We start from the raw sequence: 23,067 nt of genomic DNA, 5'->3' as shown, positions 1-23,067 counted from the left end.
GTATTGTTCCAATACAGGTCTTTCAGAATTCCCCATCCCCACATTTCAGAACTCTATGAAAGTACTGCGATTGTATTTTGCTTTTCCTCCAGCAGCAATTTTTCTGCTTTTAAATTTATATTTAAAAGCCTCTTGTGCCTCTCCTCAGGAACAGCTCATCTGCCACACTGTACTTTGGATGGCTTTTTTTTTGCTGCTGCTGCATCTATCAAAGTACTCATATTGGCACTAGGCATTGTAAAAGCAATTTTAACTATTTATGAAAATTGCAATGTTCTTTTGGATTATGAAACAGAACTTTTTCACCAAGACGTTGTTATAATTTTCTACAGGATCTTTGAGGGTCAATGACCTCTTGGTCTATGAGCTGTTAAATGAAGCATGGAGGTGATGGGTGGGGGAGGAACATATTGCCACTACTCACTCCAAAACATCCCTGTTGAATTGCTTCTTGCTGTTGCCCAGAAACTCTCCAATCATCTGGCGGCTCAATCCTTTTCGCTGCAGCAGGAAGTGGGCAACTCCGATCGCTGTGTCGGGGATGAATCCACGCGCAATCAGGAACTGAATTCCTTTGTCAGGATTTCTGAAAAATAAAGGAAAATGGAAAATGAAATAATGTTGATGGCAACTAAGAGAAGGTAATGTACAAGGATTAGAAGATACACTAATGTAATGGCTGATGTTCTGAATGCACACCATAACAGAAAATCTTACCTCAACTGGCCAAACAGATCAAGAAATCAACAATAAGCATTTACATTGTGCCTTTAACAAAGCAAAGACATCCCAAGGCACTTCACATGATTGGTATCAGACAAAGTTTGACACTGAATCTGAACATATTAAAAAGTGTTTTAATGACGGAAAGAAAGGGGAAGAAATGTGGAAGAGGTTTAGTGAGGGAACTCCAGAGCTTATGTCTCAGAAGCTAACAGTGCAGCCACCAGTGCTGGAATGAAAATCAGAATGCACAAGAGGTCAGAACTGTGAGAGATCTTGAACAGTCGTAGATTTTGAAGAGGAAAAGAGGCTGCATGGAGTATATGTTAAAAAACGAGAACTTTAAGATCAAAGCACTGCCTAGCTGGAAGCCAATGTCGGCCATTATCAGGGGTCATGAGTGAAAGGAACTTGGTTTGAGTTAAGATTTTTCATCCATTGAAATCAACACATGAAAGGCTGTGCGCGTCTGATGTGCAATTTCAGATATGGCAGCTGGAGTGCGAGCTGAAAATCCTTAGTAGCTGGAGATGGTATTGTACTGGTTATGCTCCTGGACTAATGGTCCAGACTCCTGGAGTAACGACCCAGAGACCTAAGTTTAAATCCCACTATGGGAGCTGGAGAATTTTATGTCAGTTAATTAAATAATTCTGGAATAAAAAGCTAGATCAAGTAGCTGCCAGATTGTCATAAAACTCCAGTTGGTTTACTAATGCCCTTTAGGAATGGAAAACTGCTATTGTTACCTAGTGTGGTCTACATGTGGCTCCCATCCACTTACTCCTAACTGCCCTTTGAAATTCTCCAGAGGCATAAGGATGAGTAGTAAATGCAGACTTTGCCAACAATGCCCACATCCTATGAAGGAATGAAGACTTGGGCAGATGTGAAGTCACAGAAGATAAATAATTATTTTGCTGCAACATTACAATAGCTGACAATAAGGTTGTTGCAATGTACACCAGTAAAAATATTTAATGGTATACAGCCACTCATGCTGAAAGACCACCCTGCAGTTTTCAACATTGTTTTCAGCTCTTCCCTCTTCCATCCTGGTCCACAGCTGAAAGCACAAACTCAAAATGTTCAGATACTTTTCATGCAAAATCTATCGGGGATGCAATAACATTCACTATATTATGTAATTATTGATGTTTTATAAAATCCAACAACAAACTAAGCTTATACAAGTGAGTTAACAGAAATAAAAATGCAATGAAGAAACCATTTGGGATTTTTGTCATTTTGCTGTAGGCTGCTGTAGCTTTAACAAGATACAATTCCAAATCCTGTGCCAATAATATTCTTCTGGAACAACTCTTCCATTCATTTCTTTCCAGGTTCTACACAAGGTCTGAAAAGGGTTGCTATCCAGCACAAAGCTAGTCAGAGGAGAATCGTACTGCTTCAAGCAAAGGGATGCAAAGAGTAGGTAGCCAGGGCGATAAGTACTAGCAGCACCACATGATGCAGGGCAAGTTAATACCGCAAAAGTTCTAATGGTCTTACTAAGGCAGTTTAGGATAAGAGCAGTAAGCAGTACTGCACAGCACACTATGTTCTCAACCATTTGCAGTCAGATGCCCTTAATCCATGTTAAAGTAAATTAATAGGTCAGGATTAGTGGAACAGGAGAAGAAAATTTAACCCCATAGGTCTGTTTCACCATTCAGTTAGATCAAGGCTGATCTGTATCTCAACTGCATTTCTTCATCTTTGTTTTGTATTTCTAGAGTCATACAGAAATACAGCATGGAAACAGACCCTTCGGTCAAACTCGTCCATGTCAACCAGATATCCTAAATTAATCTAGTCCCATTTGCCAGCATTTGGTCCATATCCTTCTAAACCCCTCCTATTCATATACTCATCCAGATGCCTTTTAAATGCTGTAAATGTACCAGTCTCCACTATCTCCTCTGCCAACTCATTCCATACACACACTACCCTCTGTGTGAAAAAGTTGCCCCCTAGGGCCCTTTTAAATCTTTCCCCTCTCACCTTAAACCTATGCTCTGTAGTTTGGACAGTTCTATCCTAGGAGAAGACCTTGGCTATTCGCCCTATTCATGCTCCTCCTGATTTTATAAACCTCTATAAAGGTCACTTCTCAGCCTCCGACGCTCCAGAGGAAACAGCCCCAGCCTATTCAGCCTCTCCCTATGGCTCAAACCCTCCAAACCTAGCAAAATCCTCGTAACTCTTTTCTGAGCCCTTTCAAGTTTAACATTTTTCCTATAGCAGGGAGACCAAAATTGAACACAGTATTTCAAAAGTGGCCGAACCAATGTCCTATACAGTCTCCCAATTCCACATTCAATGCACTGAACTATAAAGACAAGTGTACCAAACACCTTCCTCACTATCCTGTCTACCTGCAACTCCACTTTCAAGGAACTATGAACCTGCACCCCAAGGTCCCTTTGTTCAGTAACACTCCCCAGGACCTTACCATTAAGTATTTAAGTCCTGCCCTGATTTGCCTTTAGAAAATGCAGCACCTCACATTTATCTAAATTAAACACCATCAGTCACTCCTTGTCCCATTGGCCCATCTGATCAAGGTTCCATTGTACACTGCCAAATACACCATCAATTTTGGTGTCATCCGCAAACTTACTCATCATACCTCTATAGTCACATCCAAATCATTTATATAAATGACAAAAAGCAGTGGACCATGCACCAATCCTTGCAGCTCACTGCTGGTCACAGGCCTCCAGTCCAAAAAGCAACCCTCCACCACCACCCTTTGTCTCCTATCTTCTAGCCAATTTTGTATCCAAATGACTAGTTCTCCCTGTATTCCACATGATCTAACCTTGTTAACCGGTCTGCCATGTGGAACCTTATCGAACGCCTTGCTGAAGTGCATATAAACAACATCCACTGCTCTGCCTTCATCAATCCCCTTTGACACTTCTTCATAAAACTGAATCAAGTCAGTCAAACACGATTTCCCATGCATAAACCCATGTTAACTATCCCTATCAACCTGTTCCTTTCCAAGTACATGTAAATCCTGTCCCTCAGAATCCCCTCCAACAACTTCCTTACCACTGACATCAGGCTCACTGGTCTATAGTTCCCTGGCATTTCCTTACCGCCTTTCTTAAATAATGGCATCATATTAGCCAACCTCCAGTCTTCTGGCACCTCACCTGTGGCTATCAATGATACAATGAATTAATATAACCTAATAGCATTGAGGGGACAAAATTCTGGATTCCCATCATTCAACTTGAAGAAGGGCTTCCTGAGATAACCTTCTTTACAGCCTTGTTCTAACTTTACCTTTATACCCTTACGCTCTGGGCTTCTTACCAAAATAAATAATTTTTCTCCATCTATTCTATCAAATCCTTGAATCATCTTCAATCATCCATTCATTCTCTATTCTTAAGAGAAGGCTGAATGAGAGGTACTGTCTTTATTATTTGACCATTTAGTCACTGTATGTTCCCCGTGATTCTACCGCATCCCTCCAATGTTAATATGTCCTACCTGAGGTGCACTGTCCAGAATGGATCCAGAAACTCTAAATTAGATCTAAGCATAGTAATCACAGAAAATGTAACATCTGCCCATTTACTTCCTCCCTCACACCAAGGCCCCAGACACACCTTCCAGGTGAAGCAGTGATTTACTTGCACTTCACTCAATCTAGTCTCATGTATTCTCTGGTCACGATGTGGTCTGCTCTACACTGGGGAAAAAAAAATGCAGATTAGGTGACCACTTTGCAGACCACCAATGTTCTGTCTGCCAAAATGACACTAAGCTTCCTGTTGCCTGTCACTTCAACGCATCACTGTGTTCCCTAGCCAACATCTCAGTCCCGGGCTTCCTGCAGTGCCTCAGCAAAGCTCAGTGCAAGCTGTGAAAACAGCACCTCATTTTCCCTTGGGGACCTGGCAGCCTTCGGGATTTAATATTGTGTTCAAAAATTTTAGGAGTCTCTCTATTACCATAAGAATGGCATATTAAGGTTTCCTATTTGCTGGTTGGTTAAATCCCTGACTCTGCTCCTGGCAAAGCTGTGGTGCTTATTCAGTGGGTGCTTATTCAGAAACTGCTGCTGTTCATTGTAGGTAGGTTCTGTGAAGAAGCAAGAAGCCATCACCGATCTGCCTTTTAATGGGAAGACTACACTTTACTGTCTTTTGCTGTCTTTCAACAGCAACTAGGAAAGCAGCTTGTGTATATTTGACAAGTCCAGCACATCAGTTTGCTGTACCATACATCTGCTTCCTAGGCTGCTTCATGATATATTTGTATGCAAAATATATTTGTGTTCCCATGGGGAGACAGAAATGTGAAACAAAATTAAATTACCCTGTTACTTTGAATTGGACGACTGAATATGAATTCTCATGAGAGGATTATGAGATTTTTGCAGCATTAAATTTAACCTCTACCTTTGAAATTAAAAACAAATATTAAAAGCTACAAGTGGAACTTTATGCAGTATTCAATCAGTTACCATTACTAAATAGGTACTCCACACAATAAGTTAATTTTGCCTACTAGCTAAATTGGATAGTTGCTGAAAATGAGGGTGGGAATCTTTTGCATGCATGTAATGTAATGTGAATAGCATGGCAGCTTCTTATGCCGTTCATTTGAAAGATTTTTGCAGCCACTGCTAACCATGCTGTTAATTCACTGCACATATCAGTAGGGAACTTAACGTCATTTGGAACTTGCATTACTTAAGGCTAGCTTGCGCCTTTTAAAGGGGAGATAATTTGTAGATGGTGCAGGATCTGGGAGTCATTCTGCAACTGCATCTGATCTAGAAAAGGGTGAAGAATGGCCAATCAAAAATATGACCTCACATGAGTGGTCAAGGTCAGTGAATGGATTTTCAAATGCCATTATCCTATCAAATGCATTATCAGATTGACACACTGCTTAAAGCAAACCCATTACTTACCTTTTACAGGACCTTCCAAATCTGCAAGGTCCACCACCTAAAAGAAAAATGACACAAGAGAACACCACCACCTGCAAGTCTCCCTCCAAGACACACACTATCCTGAATTGGAACTATACCGCATTTCCCACAATGTCACAGAGGCAGAAACCTGGAACTTCCTTCTCGTGGGTGACAGCTGTACCAGATGGACAGCAGTGGCCCAAGGCAGCAGCTCACCACCACCTTCTCAGAGGAAATTAAGGATGAATGATTTATCTTGCCATCGATGCCCAGGACCCATGGACAGAAATATATTTAATATTCACTCACCCTCACACCCTCAGTACTATTGCACTTGCACATTCACACTTCACAGCTTGCACATACTGCCAGCTATTCAACTGTGACAGTCTCATCGGCCAAACAGATTGCATGAACCTTGTTGACACATTTCCCACTCTCTTACAGTTCACATCCTTGTCCTAACTTTTGTGGAGGAGATGGATAATGGTCTTAATGAGAAAGACCCTTGCATAAGCTGTGACCATTGTTAGGGCTGAATTTGAAGATAATGGTATCCTCATATACACACACACACTCCTATATATGTACACCTATCCTTCATCCCACAATCTCTTTTGGCAGAGAAGCAGTGGATTGTACAAGTATGCATCATTTATTTACCCCTCTTTCTTTACCACAGCCCTACCCTTATCCATGTTCTTCTTAGATCGATTATGAGATACCCTGCAGGAACCTGCCAGGAATCAACAGTCTTCCGAATCAAATAATCCATGCAGACAACCACCAGTGCAGTGAGCACCCAACAGTGTATTATCTACACCTACACTGACAGATATTTTAATCCCAACTCTTTATCCTTCTGGAAATGGGTCATAAGTACATCTGGAAATAGGTCATAAGCATATCCTGTTTGCTTGCGACATTGGTAAATTTAAAGGGAATATATATCAAAGCATAATTAATGCAAAGAATTAACAAAATGAGCCAAAATTGTACACCGTTCAATGTTGTGGACTCACAAGCTCCAAGAAGTAGATTGAAACTGGGTAAGGTTAACCTCATTGCTGCAAACCTTCCAGCTTCCAGATCTTTGGAGATTGGACAGAAGTTGGAAGTTGCGCTTCACTCACTCATTCACTCACTCAGTATCCCACTGAAGACTTGGATCTTCAAAGACCCTCCTAGCTACTGCAGCTACTGTTGTGAGAAAAGGCCCTTTCCTTGTTTTACTTGTGCTGCAGTCCTCCCCACAGAGGCTGCACTGACCTTTTGGATGCTCAAAGTCCGAAACAAAAACTGAAATTGCTGCAGAAGCTCAGCAGGTCTAGCAGCATCTGTGGAGAGAAAGCAGAGTCAATGTTTTGGGTCCAGAGACCCTTCATCAGAATGTTGATTCTGCTTTCTCTCCACAGATGTTGCCAGATCTGCTCAGTTTCTGCAGGAATTTCTGTTTTTACTTCTGACACTTTGATACTTCATCCAGGATTTGAGGATATGGCTGAAAGATCGTTAAAGTGTCAGGATACAGAAATCTTCATAAGCAGCATGTGTGTGCTGAACATTGATGTTGATCAGAAGATTTCAGTCAATACCACCTAATGAAGAAAGGTGACTTCTGAGTCAGATTACTCTAGAGAGAGTGCAGAGGAGATTCACTGGGATGTTGCCTGGGCTAAAGCATTTCAGCTATGAAAAGAGAATAGACAGGCTGGCATTGTTTTCCTTAGAGCAAGGGAGTCTGGGTGGTGGCTGTGGTGGGGGCTGAGGTCTACAAAATTAGGAGGAGTATTGATAAAAAGAAACTTTTCCCCTTAGTAGAGGGATCAACAACCAGAGAAAATAAATTTAAGCTAAGGGGCAGGAGGTTTCAAGGAGATTTAAGGAAAGATTTTTCATCCACAGTTTGTGGCTATTCAGAATTCACTGCCTGAAAAGTAGAGATGAGAAACATCACAACATTTAAGAAGGTTTTGGATAAACACTTGAAATGCCATAGCATTCAAGGCTATGGGCAAGGGCTTTTGAGATACAATGGTAATGTCACTATCTCCTGACCAGAGTCCTGCATTCAAGATCCATTTGCTCCAAAGGTGTGTCAAAATATATCTGAACATGTTAATTAAAATATCTGCAAGATTATGTTCTGGAAAATGGGACTAGAGTAAATAGGTACTTCATGACTAGCACAGACATGATGGGCCCCTGTGCTGTAAAATTGTCTGCAAACATGGCCAAGTTCTGAAACAACTGAGCAGCTATATACTCCACTGATGTACCCAGCTCTGTCGCAGATTATTTTCAAAGGATGTACAGCTGTATGTCAGAGAAAGCTGTTAAACATATTCATTGAAATCAGCAGAATTCAATTGATCTTTAAGACACTATTTTACAGCCAGGGCTGTGGTGTTCTCAAACCACATCAGCAAATTCAACTACATTGTTTTGAATCAATTGTACACGTGAGGGTCAATTCATTTAGATATAAATTCCTATGCTGCTTTGTTTGTGTCTATTGTTAGAAACTGGTATTGGTGACCCTTCTACTGCACTGCCAACAAAAAATACAAAGCTAGTCTTCACCTCAGAGAACTGTTGCAGCATCCTAAGCTGTCCTAATGATAAGCAGTTGTTTTCCATCCTATGAGCTGCTACCTGCAACACCAAATTGCCCCACAACTTGATGGCTTGCCCTCAATCATAAAGAGTTGACTTCAGTCATATTGAGTCACCCTGATCCTTTATCTGAATTCAAATACCTGTGAATTTCAGTGACTAGCTCTCACTTTATTCAGTTATGTCCCTTCAGAATGATAGGTTTGCCATCCTGTTGAAATCTTTCTACACCACGGACCTGCCTCCCCACCTCATGGAATTCTCCAATTTGCAAGTTTCCCATTGACTTCCTCTAAACCCATGAAACTACAATAGCATATCACTGAAACATTTTAACTCTCTGCAACACATTCTTGTAAAAAGAAAAAATAAATTGAATCATAATACAGTTTTGTGTCTGTACAGTAAGCAATAATTAAACATAGCATTTAATTGAAAGATGTGGCATAAGGCATTATCTTGCAGTTAAGTGGCGTGTCCTTAATTATAACCCCTACGTAATTATTACTGCTTAACTGTTTTGCTCAGTTAAAGTGGCCTGAATAGCAGAATGCCTCTCTTTTATTTAACTTTAGAAGCTGAAGCCATCATCACAGTTTCATGGTCAAATTTCTAACCAGTCCAATACCCTGCTTGAGAACAAGTGGCAATCCAACTAGTTGTCCTCAAACTTGAGTTGGGTCAATGTTATTATGCGCTGCGGCTGGGTCACGTTTCCACAGTTGGAGTCAGATGATGTTTTAAGGTGCCACTTGTACAGCACTGGCCTGTTCAACCATGTCCAGTTAATTGAGGCTATTCACACATTCCAGGAGACTGAAGCCTGGTTATCAGCAGGGTGGGTCAGAGACAGTGGCTGGGATTTTCCCACCTTCACATCAATTCAGAAGTCTGCAGCATTTCCAGGAGGGAAACATGTGTCTTTCTGAGGAAACTGAGCCCACTGGATATTCCGACAATCAAGGAGTAGATTGGCTGAAGTTAGGACCCTGGAGCAGGAAGCCACAGCTAGCTGGTGTGCTGACCCATTGGAGGCCGACAGCTCTGGCTCTCAGCAGTGCCATGGCACACAGTGCAGTATTGCCAGGAAAGCTAAACCCAGACTCCCTGGATAAAGGATCACTGACAGGAAAAGTATGTGTTGTTTGGGGGATTTTGGGGTCATGGGAACAGATGACAGGGGGCTCAAAAGCCTGGACAACGGGGTAATTCTCAGGGCTCCTATAATCCTATCATTGCTTTATTTGGAACAACGCATGTTGGAAAGCCTTCAAATATTTGCAAGGGTTAACTTTTATTGACAACAGAAAAAGCAAAGAAAAACAAAATAAAATAATCTGTACTTGCTTCTGGGAACAAACAGAGGCTGAGTTGCTTTTTGAGCAACAACAAATGTACAGTCAATGAATAATGACCTCACCCAGCTCACATCTATTACAACTGTATGGCAATTAAATCCTGTCCAGTTTGTTGCGCCTGGCACTGCAGCTCTCTATCACATAGAATGTAATGTTCCTCTTGCTCAATGTTCTCAACGTCTTCCTCGGAAGATTGTTGCTGCTACTCTCTCAGCTCTGCAGCATCCATCACATTCTCTTTGCCTGCTCCCTTTGTGGAAAGAGCAACATGTACAAATTATGAAAAACATTTTGTCTGGACTGGACTGCAAGCCTCCTCCAGACCGATCCAAGTATCAGATCCTCATATTCAGCAGACATCTCTTCTGCTACATTCCAGTGGAATGGTGGAAAATGGGCTGCATCATATCTACTACTTCCTTAGTCAGGCACTGTGTAATGGAGTCATTGCCCATGGATACAGAGGTTAACTCTTGTGCCCCAGATACTACCTTGTTATGACATCTGACTCCAACCCAATGCAATATTGTACCCCAACCCTGCTGACTTGCCTCATGTGCAATTATTGTTCCCTCTGTATTCCTGCAGCTGTCTCTAATTGCCACAAATAACTTTCCCAGTATCCCTTCCACAGTGATGGCCCCTGATAACTCACTTTCACTTTCAGTGAACAGATGTCCCAGGACTGATGGTGTAACTTCTGAAAGACTTGAAAGGACAGCTCTGACTGATGGTGACCATACCCCTGACCCTAGCTCCCAAACTGACATATGACTATACTCCAGACTGAGTGAACTGGACCTGTAGGACTGACCATGGCCCAATCCCTTGACTGCAGTGATATGGAAACCCTGACCACCCCAAGCAACTGACTGACTGTATCCAAGCTGCTAGACTGAGATCAGACACAGCCTTTGACTGATTGTGCCATTACCGTCCGACTATGGGCATTACCCCTTGACTTAAATCAGTATAACTGCTCTTAAATTTAATTTGGTGAGACGTGCTGCTGGTGTGACATTAACACAGCATGTTGCCATTTGGCAACACAACCACCTCCTTGACTGATACGGTTGGCAACCATGACCTTCTGACTGGATTTGTGTCCACGTGAAACATTAAGGCAAGTCAGGGTGTCCTAAGCCTAACCATTTTCAGCTGATTCAACAATGACCTTCCCTCCATCATAACATTAGAATTGGGGATGGCCATTGATGATTGCACAGTGCTCAGTACCATTCGTGACTCCTCAGATATTGAAGCAATCCATGTCTAAATGCAGCAAGACCTGGACAATATCCAGGGTTTGGGGTGACAAGAGCTTGTGACATTCACACCACACAAGTGACACACAAGACAAAATCTAACTATTGTTTCAGTCGTTTCATGGTATTACTATCACTGAATACCCCATTATCAACATCCTAGGGGTTACCATTTCCAGAAACTGAACTGGACTAGCCATATTAAGACTATGAGTACAAGAGGAGGTCAGAGGCTAAGAATCCTTCAGTGAGCAACTCATCTCCTGACCCCCCCAAAGCCTGACCACCATCTACAAGGCAGAAGTCAGGAGTGTGATAGAATATCCACCACTTGCCTATGAGTGCAGCTCCAGCAAGACCCAAGAAGCCTGATACCATCTTAATTAGCACACCACCCACAAACATTCAGTCTCTCCACCATCAATGCTCAATAACTGCCGTGTGTACCTGTGTGCTGCAGAAATTTACCAAAGTTCCTTAGACAATACCTTTTAAATCCACAACTGCTATCATCTAGAAGGACAATGGCAGCAGATACATGAGAACACTACCACCTAAAAGATCTCCTCCAAGCCACTCACCAACCAGACTTGGAAATATATTGCAATGCCTTAAGTGTTGCTGGGTCAAAATCCTAGAATTCCCTCCCTATAGGTCAACCTGTAGAAATGATTAGCAATGGCCCAAAAAAGCAATTCACCACCATCATCAGGGGCAATTAGGGATGGGCATTAAATACTGACCCAGCCAACAACACCTGCATCCCATGAATGAATAAAACAAAACTGCGAGTCTTTAAGTTCTGAATTAGCTGGCAAAACACAAAAAAACAAGGCGAAACAGATATAGTGGGGGGATCCAAGTAAGCACAAAGTGAGTGAGTGCTAATTCAGCAGGCAACACCCTGAAGATCACCCTCCTCTGATATATGAGATGGGTGCCTGTCCCTGGGTGCAAAGTGGCCTGGCAGCAGCATTGCAATGTAAGATGTTGGTGCATCCCAATATGCAGAATTGAAGTGGAGAACTGTATTCCAAATTAGTCTGGAACATGCTGTGATAGTGTCTTCAGGTCATGGGTATCCAGTACTGGCCTCTGTAGATGGTCAATGTAGGCGTTTGCTGTGTATAGAATGTACCTGGCCATGGTGGCTACTGCTGGTCAAATGGAACTCTGGAGGAGCAAGGGGCAAGTTGGAGCTCTTGATGACCTGTTCTGGCTTTCATGCTGGGAATTGGTGGCATCTACATTTTCTCTGCTGCGTGGGAAAGTAATAAACTGCATATAAATTAGGGGTGAGATAAGGTACTAGTGAGACAGAAATACAAATAGGTCTCTTGTCGTTCACTCGTGAGATTCTCATCTTGCTATTCAAATCTTGGGTTGAAAATCATTTTCTTTTTCTCGATATTAAGAATCTCATTTTTTGTTTCAATTTCATCATATTTTCCCAACTGACTCACCATTGCCCATATTTCTTGAAGGCTGGAAAAGTTTAGTCTAAGATGTTTATGTGCAAGCATATTTTTTTTTGCCCAGGTTTCACCAGTAGTTCAATATGCTTGAGGGGGTTTATGGTACTATACGGTGAGCTGGAGGTCTCTACACCATGTTAACCTCTGATCTGTCAAAAATAGCTGAACATTTCTGTAATTGGAGATTGCAACCAAACTCAGGCAAGTCCATCAACTCCACATTTCACCTTGAAATTTTAAGGCACACAATTCACCCATTTAGTCCTCAAGTCATCACAGCAAACGCACCCACACACATTTCTTAGCAATGAGGATAATTTCTGAAACTCTGATAGCAATTACAGTTCAGTGGCTACCAGCCCTCCCAAATATCACCCTTTCCTACATTCAAAGGGGAACAGAAACACACAGAGAAATAACTAATTTCTGCACTGTCTTGATAGAAGAGAATATTGCTTCAAGTCAAGGCTGTCTGAATTTGAACTGAATACAAGATTTTCTGAAGAAGGGTCCAGACCTGAAATGTCAGCTTTCCTGCTACTCTGATGCTGCCTGGCCTGCTGCATTCGTCAAATACTAGTCCAATCAGCAATACTCACATTTCACAAGTGAATTAAAAAAGGAAAAATGGGCACATTTTTCACCTTGACAGTTTGGCACTAATTTTAGTTATAGAAAAACTACTATGTTAATAGGCTACTGATAGCATCTAAGTTGCTTTGTTTCTGAAATATTAGCATGTGTTTCAGTGTCGCAGCCCTTCAAATGAAAACAAAACATTGTTGAAACTCCTTTTGACCTGCTAGTGAACAGTGATGACAAAAAAAAACACTTCAATTGTCACAAATCCTTCAAACTCATTCTACAGAATAACACCTTAATTAGTCCATTTACTGCTGGATAGATGACAAGAAATACATTATTAAACACGCCATTAAGTAGGATGCACTGACAACACACAGGAGGAACTAAAAAAAACTTATAGAGATCTATTGCTGGAATTTCAGTGAAGGCCAAGAACTGTAGATTAGTTTCTCACTCTACCCTCTTTCCAAGGCAATTCTGGATGGTTGGAGAAGAAATCTTGAGAAGAAAATGGCCAAGAAGTCATGATGTTGTTTAAAAGAGAAGTTACAGAGCAGATTTTTAGGAGGCATCCAAAATTGACAAAATACATATTCAAACTCACGTTTTTAAAATCTCTTTCATCTTGACAAGAACCACCAGAACATGTTAAGACTGTGTGAAAAAGGTGCTAACAGACTTGGAGAACATCTAGATCAGATGATCAACCACAATTAATCTTAGAGAAGGAGAGACAAAGAGTTCTAATCTGACATGAAAACAATCTGGAGGGACTATATGCATTGTACACTAGGCTCCTTTTCACATAATGCACAAGCAGGTTCATATTGACTACATTATTAATATGTAGATCATGCAGATCACTTCACAGGTTAAACTGCTAACATTGGACATTTAAATTCCACCAAAACTTAGATTAATATGTATTGTGGAATATGAAGGAACATATGAAACATATAACAAGAAAAGAGCAATGAGTCCATCAAACTGCATTACACAAATAATTTATGATTAGTAAAGCCCTTTTGTATTACTCCATCAAATATTCATACACCAGAAATACCACGGGATCTGATACAGAATAGAATTGGCATTATGAATTTTCCATTTTTTGCAAGAAACATTCTTCTCCCTATTTTGAGTGGAAATATCCAAACCGAATTCATCTTACTTTTGACAAAACAAAAAATCACTCGTGCCATCCAGCCAACATGCATTAAAACCCAGTTCCCAGAATCTGAATTTTTCACCCACATCAAAGATTAGTTCTAGATGCAATGCCTAAAGGCAATATTGACCACAAGGCATAGGTATTGCGAAGGTATCTATTACAGCAGACAGCATAGAAAATATTCCTTGTATAAGGTAACTTACAATGTACTGCTGACTGTAACTACAAGCACAATGTAAACTCAAAGAAGAGTCATAATTAACTTTGTTTCTTTCTCCACAGATGATGCGGGAGCTGCTGTGTTCCTCCAGCAATTTCTGTTTGCATATCTAATGGAGGGGATCAGGTGGTTTCTGTGAAGGATAATGGATCCCCAAATTAATTCAAGATTTGGTTTTAATTGAGAGATACAGGTGGTTTATTATACAGAACATTGATACCGGTCATCTTTCTTTCTTTATTACTGTTGTTCCACTAACTATTATATCTGCTGGAAGTGAAGTATAAAGGAGAAATTCCATTTTGGTTGATATGTGTGATGAGGCAATGATGAGTTGCATGGCCAATTTGTTGCAATGAAATTGTAAATACATTCAACAAGAATATGATTATGAATGTCATGAGAATAGTCCATTAGGGTTATTTTCCTTCAATTAAAGTTCAAATTGCATTACTAGGTTGAGTAAAACACTTTGGTTAGCTACAAGACAATACTCAGACAATACTAAAGACAATACTCAGATTCTCTTTTTCTTGAGCAGAACAAATAAAGTTGATACATAGAAAAGTTTGCTTCATTCTCTGATATTTTCATTTTTAAAAAAGGAAGAAAAGAAAAAAAATCAAACATTGCGACTTTACGGATAAAACTACATTTGCAAGCATGTTTATCAAAATAAGCCGTCAACACTGTAGCTGCTTAATAATGATGGTTTTGAACATTCACTAAGTAATACTTTGTCAAACTGATTGCATTAGACAGGTCTATTTGTTGCTTATTTTCTCTTATTAACTTGCTTTCTATTTGAACACCACTGCTGTGCCAAGACTGCATATGTTATTAACACAATGCACTTGTTTGCCAAATGAATCTTTTCATTTGCACTTCGGCAACCCATTTGCATGTTGAGCAGGTGGTAAGGGAGTTCTAATATGTGAATTGAAACAAGGTCCAAATAGATGGTGACAGTCAATTAGCAATGAATAACAAAGGCCTAGTATGATGCAAGATAAAACCAAGTTGGGGTTAGTTTCCAAATATGTGCCAACCGATGTCAGCACAATTCCCGATTATCTCCATCATCGACTTCACTGAATGGAACATGCTGCGAAATACAGTTATAATTTTCTAACTTGCAATTCTGTTTTAAATTATTCTGATTTTGCTCACAAACAAGTTACCACAAATATCCTGCATGGCCCACGCTGCAGAAGGATAAAATCTGATAAAGTCTAGTAGGTGCTACCTTCAGTAGAGACATAATGCTTATATTCACTCCTTTAATGTGCACTACAGAATCTACAATCAATATTTGATGCAGAAGTCAATTTTCTTTTCATTTTACGACCACTTAATTAAACTGAGCACTAGTTTACAATAATTCTTTCAAAATCATATATAAATCCTGCTGGAAATACTCAGCATTTTGAAATGGTATCATGTCTTGTGGTAAAACATGGGAACCTCTGTGATATTATAATAAAAACCAAAAGAACTGCGGATGCTGTAAATCTGGAACAAAAACAGAAGTTGCTGGAAAAGCTCAGCAGGTCTGACAGCATCTGTGAAGAAAAAAATCAGAGTTAACATTTCCGGTCCATTTACTCCCCACCCCATTCCCCTCCCTATTTCCTGCATATAAACCGACGTTTTCCCAGCTACCATCAGTTCTGAGGAAGGGTCACCGGACCCGAAACGTTAACTCTGTGATATTATAACTGACAACATAAGATTGGCCAAAACTGGTGACTGAAAATGAACATTTTCTGGTTTATTATGTTCAACTTTCTAGCAGAAAAGTGTGAGGATGTTTGAAAATTAATTTTGTTTCAAATTTTACAGGCACAGTTTACTTACAATAAGAATGCCACAAATGCATCAGAGACATGTATCTAGGGGTTCATGTTAAGAGTTCTTTTGTAGAATACATACTTAAAGCAGAGATGTGGTCTACCGGACTTCCTATAATGCTTTGATATTATAAGGCAAAATCATGATACACTTACTGGTGTCTTTCAAACTTTGTTAGCATGGTATCACAATACAGAATACCAAAACAAAGTATCCTTACATTTGTTAACAGCTGTAAATTAGAAACAGTAAAAAGAAGTAATTGAGAAGATCCAGTATAACTACCTGTTAAACATTTTCAATTAAAGCGGAGTTCAGAGGTCTATCATTTCATGTTAAATATTCACCTTGGGCACTATCAGAAAATTATGCTAAATTGAATGAGGGAAAGTAAAATTAAGCAGTTTATAGCAGTAAACTGAAAACAGTAAATCTAACTGAAAATGTTTAGATTTATAAAAGAAAGTGTCCAATGGAATCAGAACACATAGCCAATAAAAAGGAATATAAAGCTAACAATTCATTTAATGTTTTGCAACTGTATTAAAAAAATGGAAAAATGAATAAGCTTGAAAAGGAAGCAAAAAAAACAGAAACGATCAGGGGACTAAAACTTCATTAGGCTGAAAATGCAGTGTGAATATTCACTAGAAAACATGTCATTTGACCCCGCTAATATACGAGATCAATGGGAGCTAACCCAATCTTGCTGAATACCCCTATGGGTTCATCTCAGGTACCTGCCATAGCAGAGAATTGGAAACAGGAGAAAAATTACAGATCAATCAGAGAGGATCTGGGTCCTCCAGACTTTTGATCAGGGCTACAGCTGGTTTCAGATTAGTTCCTACCATGCTGTCTGACAGAAAGCTCAAGATGATTTCGTGGTCATAAATTGCAACAGCATGAGAGTTTGTAGCAAAGTACAATCATAACTTAAAAAGCTTGTTTCTTTAGGCAGCATTTCAGCTTCAGGAGATTGTTAAATAAACTTTCCACAAGAGGACTTTCTCAGTTTGGATTAATATTATTACTCACTTGCTTCTCCAAATAAAACCTTGTATTCTGCTGTTACTGTTTACTTACACATTGAAAAGATTGAGGCCGATACGATACAGGCGTTTGCGGATGACGTCAGTAGAGAGAGTTGGTGATTTGCAGGTGCTTGGATTCTCACAGTGGTATCTGGGCATGCTCAGTATCATGGCATGCAATGCCTCCTTTGAAGAAACTTCGGATGGAGATTTTGCAGAGATGGAGGTTGTACTACTGCTGCTGAGTTGTTCTGCATTGTCCAAACGATTAGATTCCAATTGAGAATCTGGCATTATTCCATTATCATGGTCAATTTGAATATTCTGCATTGCCATTTGACTCTGCCCCACCAAATCCCCTCCGAGTCCATTTGCGTTGATATTATTCAGTTCTGTGAAAGGATGATTATTTTGAACGATCATCTGTTCCTGTTCTGAACAGGAATTTTGGGAACCCTTCTCTTCCTTTTCCCTTGGACTCTGCTCACCTTTTGCAACCACTGCATTCTGCTCAGGTTCTGGTGGGGCACTCTCACAGTTTGCCATGGCAACTGATGCAGATTCCATGAGGGAAGAAACCGACATGTTTTTGTTTTCAATATGGAAGGTGACATCCCTAAAGGCCATCATAAGTGTACTCCCACTTTGTGCAAGGCCATCTTCCAGTTTGTCATCACTGCTTACTTGTCCTGTTTTCCCCATCTCACCTCCTGCTCTGTCCTGCATTGATGCGCTGCTGAAAGTCTCTGTGAATTGATAGCTACTGCCATCTTGCAGTGAACACATTGTCTTCAAGCTCCAGGAGCTCAGAGCATCATCAATTGATTTTGCTAGTGATTTAACCTGCTCTGTGAAGGAGTCCTCAAGCTCAGTCAGAGCCCCACTGATACTTGCAGGTAATGATGGTGACCGCACCAGAGGGATTCCTGCAAAGTTATACCCTTCCATTAAATTCTCGGCATTCTGTAACCTGACCTTCCGTAGAGAAATGCGCCTGGGCATGCGACTTTCCACCAAGGAATTCCGAATCTTTTCAAAGTTCTTGCTGAGTTGATACTGACGGAAGGCTGTCTGGATGGTACAGGCAGCACGGCGAGATACCAAATGGCCTCCATATTTGTGTTCCAGCATTTCAATCTGAAACGGGAGAGATATGGGATATCAAATACCATTCTGATGATGGCTGTCTACATAGAAAAACTTAAATAAGGAAACTGCTCATTTGTATAAAATCAAAATACTATACGAATGGGAAATGTGCAAGAATTCCCACCTTAACATTTAATCTTTGTCACACTTTCATTCGTCTTAGCTGGTTAGAGGGAGAAGAAACCTCCAGATTATCACTTCACAGAAAAACAAAACTAGCCTTTCCACAAAACACTATAAATAAGCTGTTGCTACGTCATCATATTAGAACACTATATAGCTGCACTGCAACTTCTCATATTGAAAATCTAACACAACAGCATATGTGACATGCTAAGACTCCCCACTGTTGTTCAGACTATCTACACATCCACATGAGGAATTGCAAACTCCAGCCTCGTTTCAAGACTGTGATTGCCTGTCTGCAGGATTGCAGTCAGAGGGCACCTATATTGCCCAGCATTATGCTTGGTTACTTTCAGCAGCTTAATGAGAGACAAGCAGTGAAATGAAAATTAGAAACAGAACAAAGGAGACATTAAAAAAATAAGTGGGAGGGTGAAGGGAGGAATTTTAAATCAGGGAAGAGAGGAGAGAAGAATATAATGTTTTGTAAAATACATTCAGAGTGTTAGCTTTGCTCAGTGGTAATATTCTGTCCTAGGCTCAGAGCCCATTCCAGGAACTCAGTACAAATCTCAGATGAAATCTCAGTATAGTGTGAGGTAGTGTTATTCTTTCGAGATTGCAGTCTTTTAAGGGAGATATAAAACCAATGCTTCTGTTGAGTTAACTGTAAAGCATCTCATGGTACTCTGTGAAAAGCGCAAGGACTTTCTCCAATGTTGTGACCAACTTGTGTTTAATTCCTCAAATTTCTCAACCCACAGTATCTAAACACATTTACTGATCATTGATTTCATGCCATTGTGAGTCCTTGTGCACAAACTGGTCACCGCATCTGCCTGTATAACAACAACGACTGAACTTCAAAATGTATTCATTAAAATGGTTTACATCAGCCCAACCTTGAAAGATGCAATATAAATGCAAACTCTTTCATTCTAACGCTAAGATTATGCGATCACATACAATGTGCTTTTCATTTTGTTTCTGTTGTAATAGCTCAACTAAGATTCACTGATTTTCACTAATTATAATTAAATAGAAGCTGGGGGTGAAGGGTGTTGCAAATTTCTTTTACTCAACAAGTTATGATCTGGTATGTATTGCCTAAAATATTGGTGAAAACAGATTCGCTAGTTACTTTGAAGAGGGAGGAGATAAATAATGAAGAAGGAAATATTTCCAAGGTTGATGCTTTAATAGCTTATCCTCTCTGAGACCTAGCATCAGCACAGTGTATTGAATGGTCACTTTCTGTATTATATAATTCTGTACTGAGCCAATGTGAATAAATCAAATAAAAAGCCCTGAAAATAGTTTCAATGCAGAGACAATGAGGTAACTCTCTCGGAGATTATCTTTCTGAATGAGACAGTCTCTTATATATTTTCTCATCCTCTAATTGTGGCGAAGACCTGCAGTAAAAGCTAGATTCCCACACAAAACCAGAGTTCATAACAAATGTACATACTGTTCTGGCAAGCCCATTAATGAGTAGTCCGCAATGGCTCACTTAGTGGAAGATAGCCTAAAATTCTGTAGCAAATAAAAAAACTGAAAGAACTGCAGATTCTGGAAATCAGAAACAAGAACAGAAATTACTGGAAAAACTCAGCAGGTTTGGCAGCAACTGTGGAGAGAAATCAGAGTTAATGTTTTGGGTTCAGTGATCCTTCTTCAGACCCTTCTGATGTAAAATTAATGATGAGATTGAATAGAAGAAAAGAGGTCTCCTATCTAAACAAAGCCCCAAGGCAAAAATGGAGAACAATGTCACAAGTTTAAACACTTGCCCCTTTAATTCTTCCTCCTCACTTTCCGAACTGCTGAAATGTAGTCTCCTTTATATTGGTGAGACCAAACAAAGACTGGGTGACCGGTATGCAAAACACCTTCGCTCCATCTACAACAATGACTCTACCTTATCAGTTGCTTATCATTTCAATAAAACATCTTGCTCCCATGATAACACTTCCATCCTGGACCCGCTACAGTATTCCAGCAAAACTCAACACTTGCTGGAGGAATAGCTTTTCACTTTCTACTTAGGCAACTTACAGCTTTCAGGACTCAACACTGAATTCAACAACTTCAGAAAATAAACACTGTTCTCCATTTTGATTACCCACCTCCATCCCCCACCACGTCTTGTTGGTTTCGGGTCAGGACACTTCTCAGACTCTTTTCAAGAAGGGTCCTGACCCAAAACATCAACTTTCCTGCTCCTCCAGCTCCACCCTGTGTTATCTCTGACTCCAGCATCGTCAGTTCTTACTATCTGAGTTGTTTGTGTATTGTTGGCTTTGTCTCACACAACTGACCTATTTTCTCCTATTCAAACTTAACATTAACCCCTATTTTCCATCCTCTTCTTTACAACCATTAGCATTCCCTTTGTCTCTTCTTCTGGGCACCATTACCATCTGTTCCATCCACTGCGGGCCCCCACATTTGTCAACAGCATAAAAACCTTAATTTTCCTTTCAGCCTTTAAACTCAAAACATTAACTTGGTTTTTCCTCCCACAGCTACTGCCAGACCTGCTGAGTTTCTCCAGCATTTCCTTTTTTGATTGTGGAATGTGCCCTGCTATTGATGCTGCTGGAGTATTCAGGTTCAGCATCAGTTTCTTCAGTTCAATATACTATTGGGTATATGTGCCAATATTAGTTCATCTTGGGCACCTACCAGAGCAAGAAAAGGCCATAAGAGTGGTGCTGACTAATCAATGACATATATGCTGCAAGGCCGCAATTTTCCCATGCCAGTTGGCTGATCTCTTTCCAATCTAGACCAAGGATAATATCTGCTGGTCAGGAGGTTGGTTTACCTCTTCTCACCTGGCATTGTACTGGTTAACAATCAGATACTTGGCCAGCTAAGAAGCCTCTTCACCAGCCATTCCTTCTCTGATGCAGGGTATCATGTTTAAAGGTGAAGGAGGTCCTACTTCAAACAAGAATCAGCAGAAATAAGCAGTAGAGCAAGAAATTGGCACATCAGGATTCAAGCCTAATTTGGGAGCCTTCAAACACACTTTTGTCCTACTTGTCAACCTATAGCAAGATGTCAAAATTAGAAATCAGTGCGAGTCTTTATTAATCAAAGAGCATGTGGTAATTACAGTTGGTTTAGTTTAGCAAATTTATTGTCAGCAGGGGTAGTGGCCAAGCAACACTTTTGATGAAGGGGAAGATGAAACTGCACAAATATCCCAGAAAATAATAGTGACATTAGTAGAGGTGTATCTCATTACACCATGATTTCCAACTGCTTCTGTACAATAACACAGGTAGTTTCTGCATAGATTAGCCTAGCCATTACAATGATGTGACTCTCCAAATTCTGGGCCAATGTTTTTGTCGCATGGTTATTACCATCACAGCAGAAACAACAAAGCTAGAAACAAAAGGTCACACATCAGTATGTGTCCTTCAAGTGAATTATCATGTTTCTTCCAAGTTCAATCAATGGGAGAAAGTCTCCTGAAGTTCTGTTCATCCTTCCTATTCCTGCTTAACAATATTAATCACTGAACATTCATCATCATTCCAGAACATGAAAAGCATTCACATCTTGATGGTTAAAAATGACAGTAATTCCCACAATATTCCTCAATCAGAGTAATTGCTAAACTGTATAAAATCCCCAAGAGAAAAAAGATGCAAATTGCAGTGTCATTATGATTAATTACCATGAAAGAAACAACACAGCATCTCTCTAAACATCCTCACCTTGTACTACCTTCAATGTACTTCGAAAAATAATTACCTCTTCAACTAGACCTTTGGTCACCTCCCCCCAGCTCCTTGCTACTAGAGTCTGATTACAAACTGTGAAGTATGTTTAGGAGTTTTGTTATTTTAGAGAGGCTATAATATGCCAAGTTGTTGTTATTGAGTGATAGTGAAGCAACATTCTGATCAACAGTTTCAGCTGAGGTCCAACCGGGAGATTGAAGCTTGTCTGGTCCATCAGATTCATATGAACCAGTAATTACATTATGGATTTTGCTTCAGGCTTACTAACCTCAAAATGCTGTGATCACACTTCCAGTTAGAAGCCTTGCCTGCATGTGTAATATTCCAATTCTCTCAACATTCTGAAAACATAGCTTATCTTTCATCTCCCTCCTCCCTACACTGCCTCTCAGGTCACTCTGCAATCAGAATGTAATGTACATTTACAGGTACAACAGAATGATATACAGTGTTGAAAAGAGAGTTGGTCAATAGGCTCATAACTCTTACATCAAGAAAGAGCAAGTTATTGTGAATACACAAAGAATGTTTCACCTGTACCAGGGAGAAATAAACACAAGGGCAGCAACTGAAATGACAATGATCAGATCATTTGATGAGGCCCACTTTTGGACATGGAGGTTGCAATTCATGATCTGACCGCATCTGTTCCTTTTGAGGCAGACAGCATCTAGACTTCATGATGCTCTTGTATTTAAATGACTAGACCAAGTATGACCTACACTGTTGCTGCCTGAGCCTTCAGCAGAGGTCCCAGCATCATGCATTATTAGCAACTACTGCAGCAACGC

The 23,067-nt window shown here is 40.2% G+C and overlaps 1 protein-coding gene across 2 annotated transcripts in view; it reads right to left on the bottom strand.

Moving 5' to 3' along the window:
- LOC109921905 (IQ motif and SEC7 domain-containing protein 3-like) overlaps positions 1 to 23,067 on the bottom strand; it is a 183,366-nt gene that overhangs the window by 132,074 nt on the left and 28,225 nt on the right. For both annotated transcript variants that reach the window (XM_048607764.1, XM_048607766.1), the window contains exons 2-3: positions 17,293 to 18,377; positions 425 to 586 (exon numbers count right to left, since the gene is read on the bottom strand). In XM_048607764.1, coding sequence (XP_048463721.1) covers positions 425 to 586; positions 17,293 to 18,377 — 1,247 coding nt within the window. The remainder of the gene's footprint in view (positions 1 to 424; positions 587 to 17,292; positions 18,378 to 23,067) is intronic.

The sequence above is a fragment of the Rhincodon typus genome, chromosome 18 (genome assembly GCF_021869965.1).
Source record: "Rhincodon typus isolate 14 chromosome 18, sRhiTyp1.1, whole genome shotgun sequence".
NCBI classification, from domain to species: Eukaryota; Metazoa; Chordata; class Chondrichthyes; order Orectolobiformes; family Rhincodontidae; genus Rhincodon; species Rhincodon typus.
The sequence above is the reverse complement of the archived record's forward strand: the minus strand, read 5'-3'. Positions and strand labels throughout refer to the sequence as shown.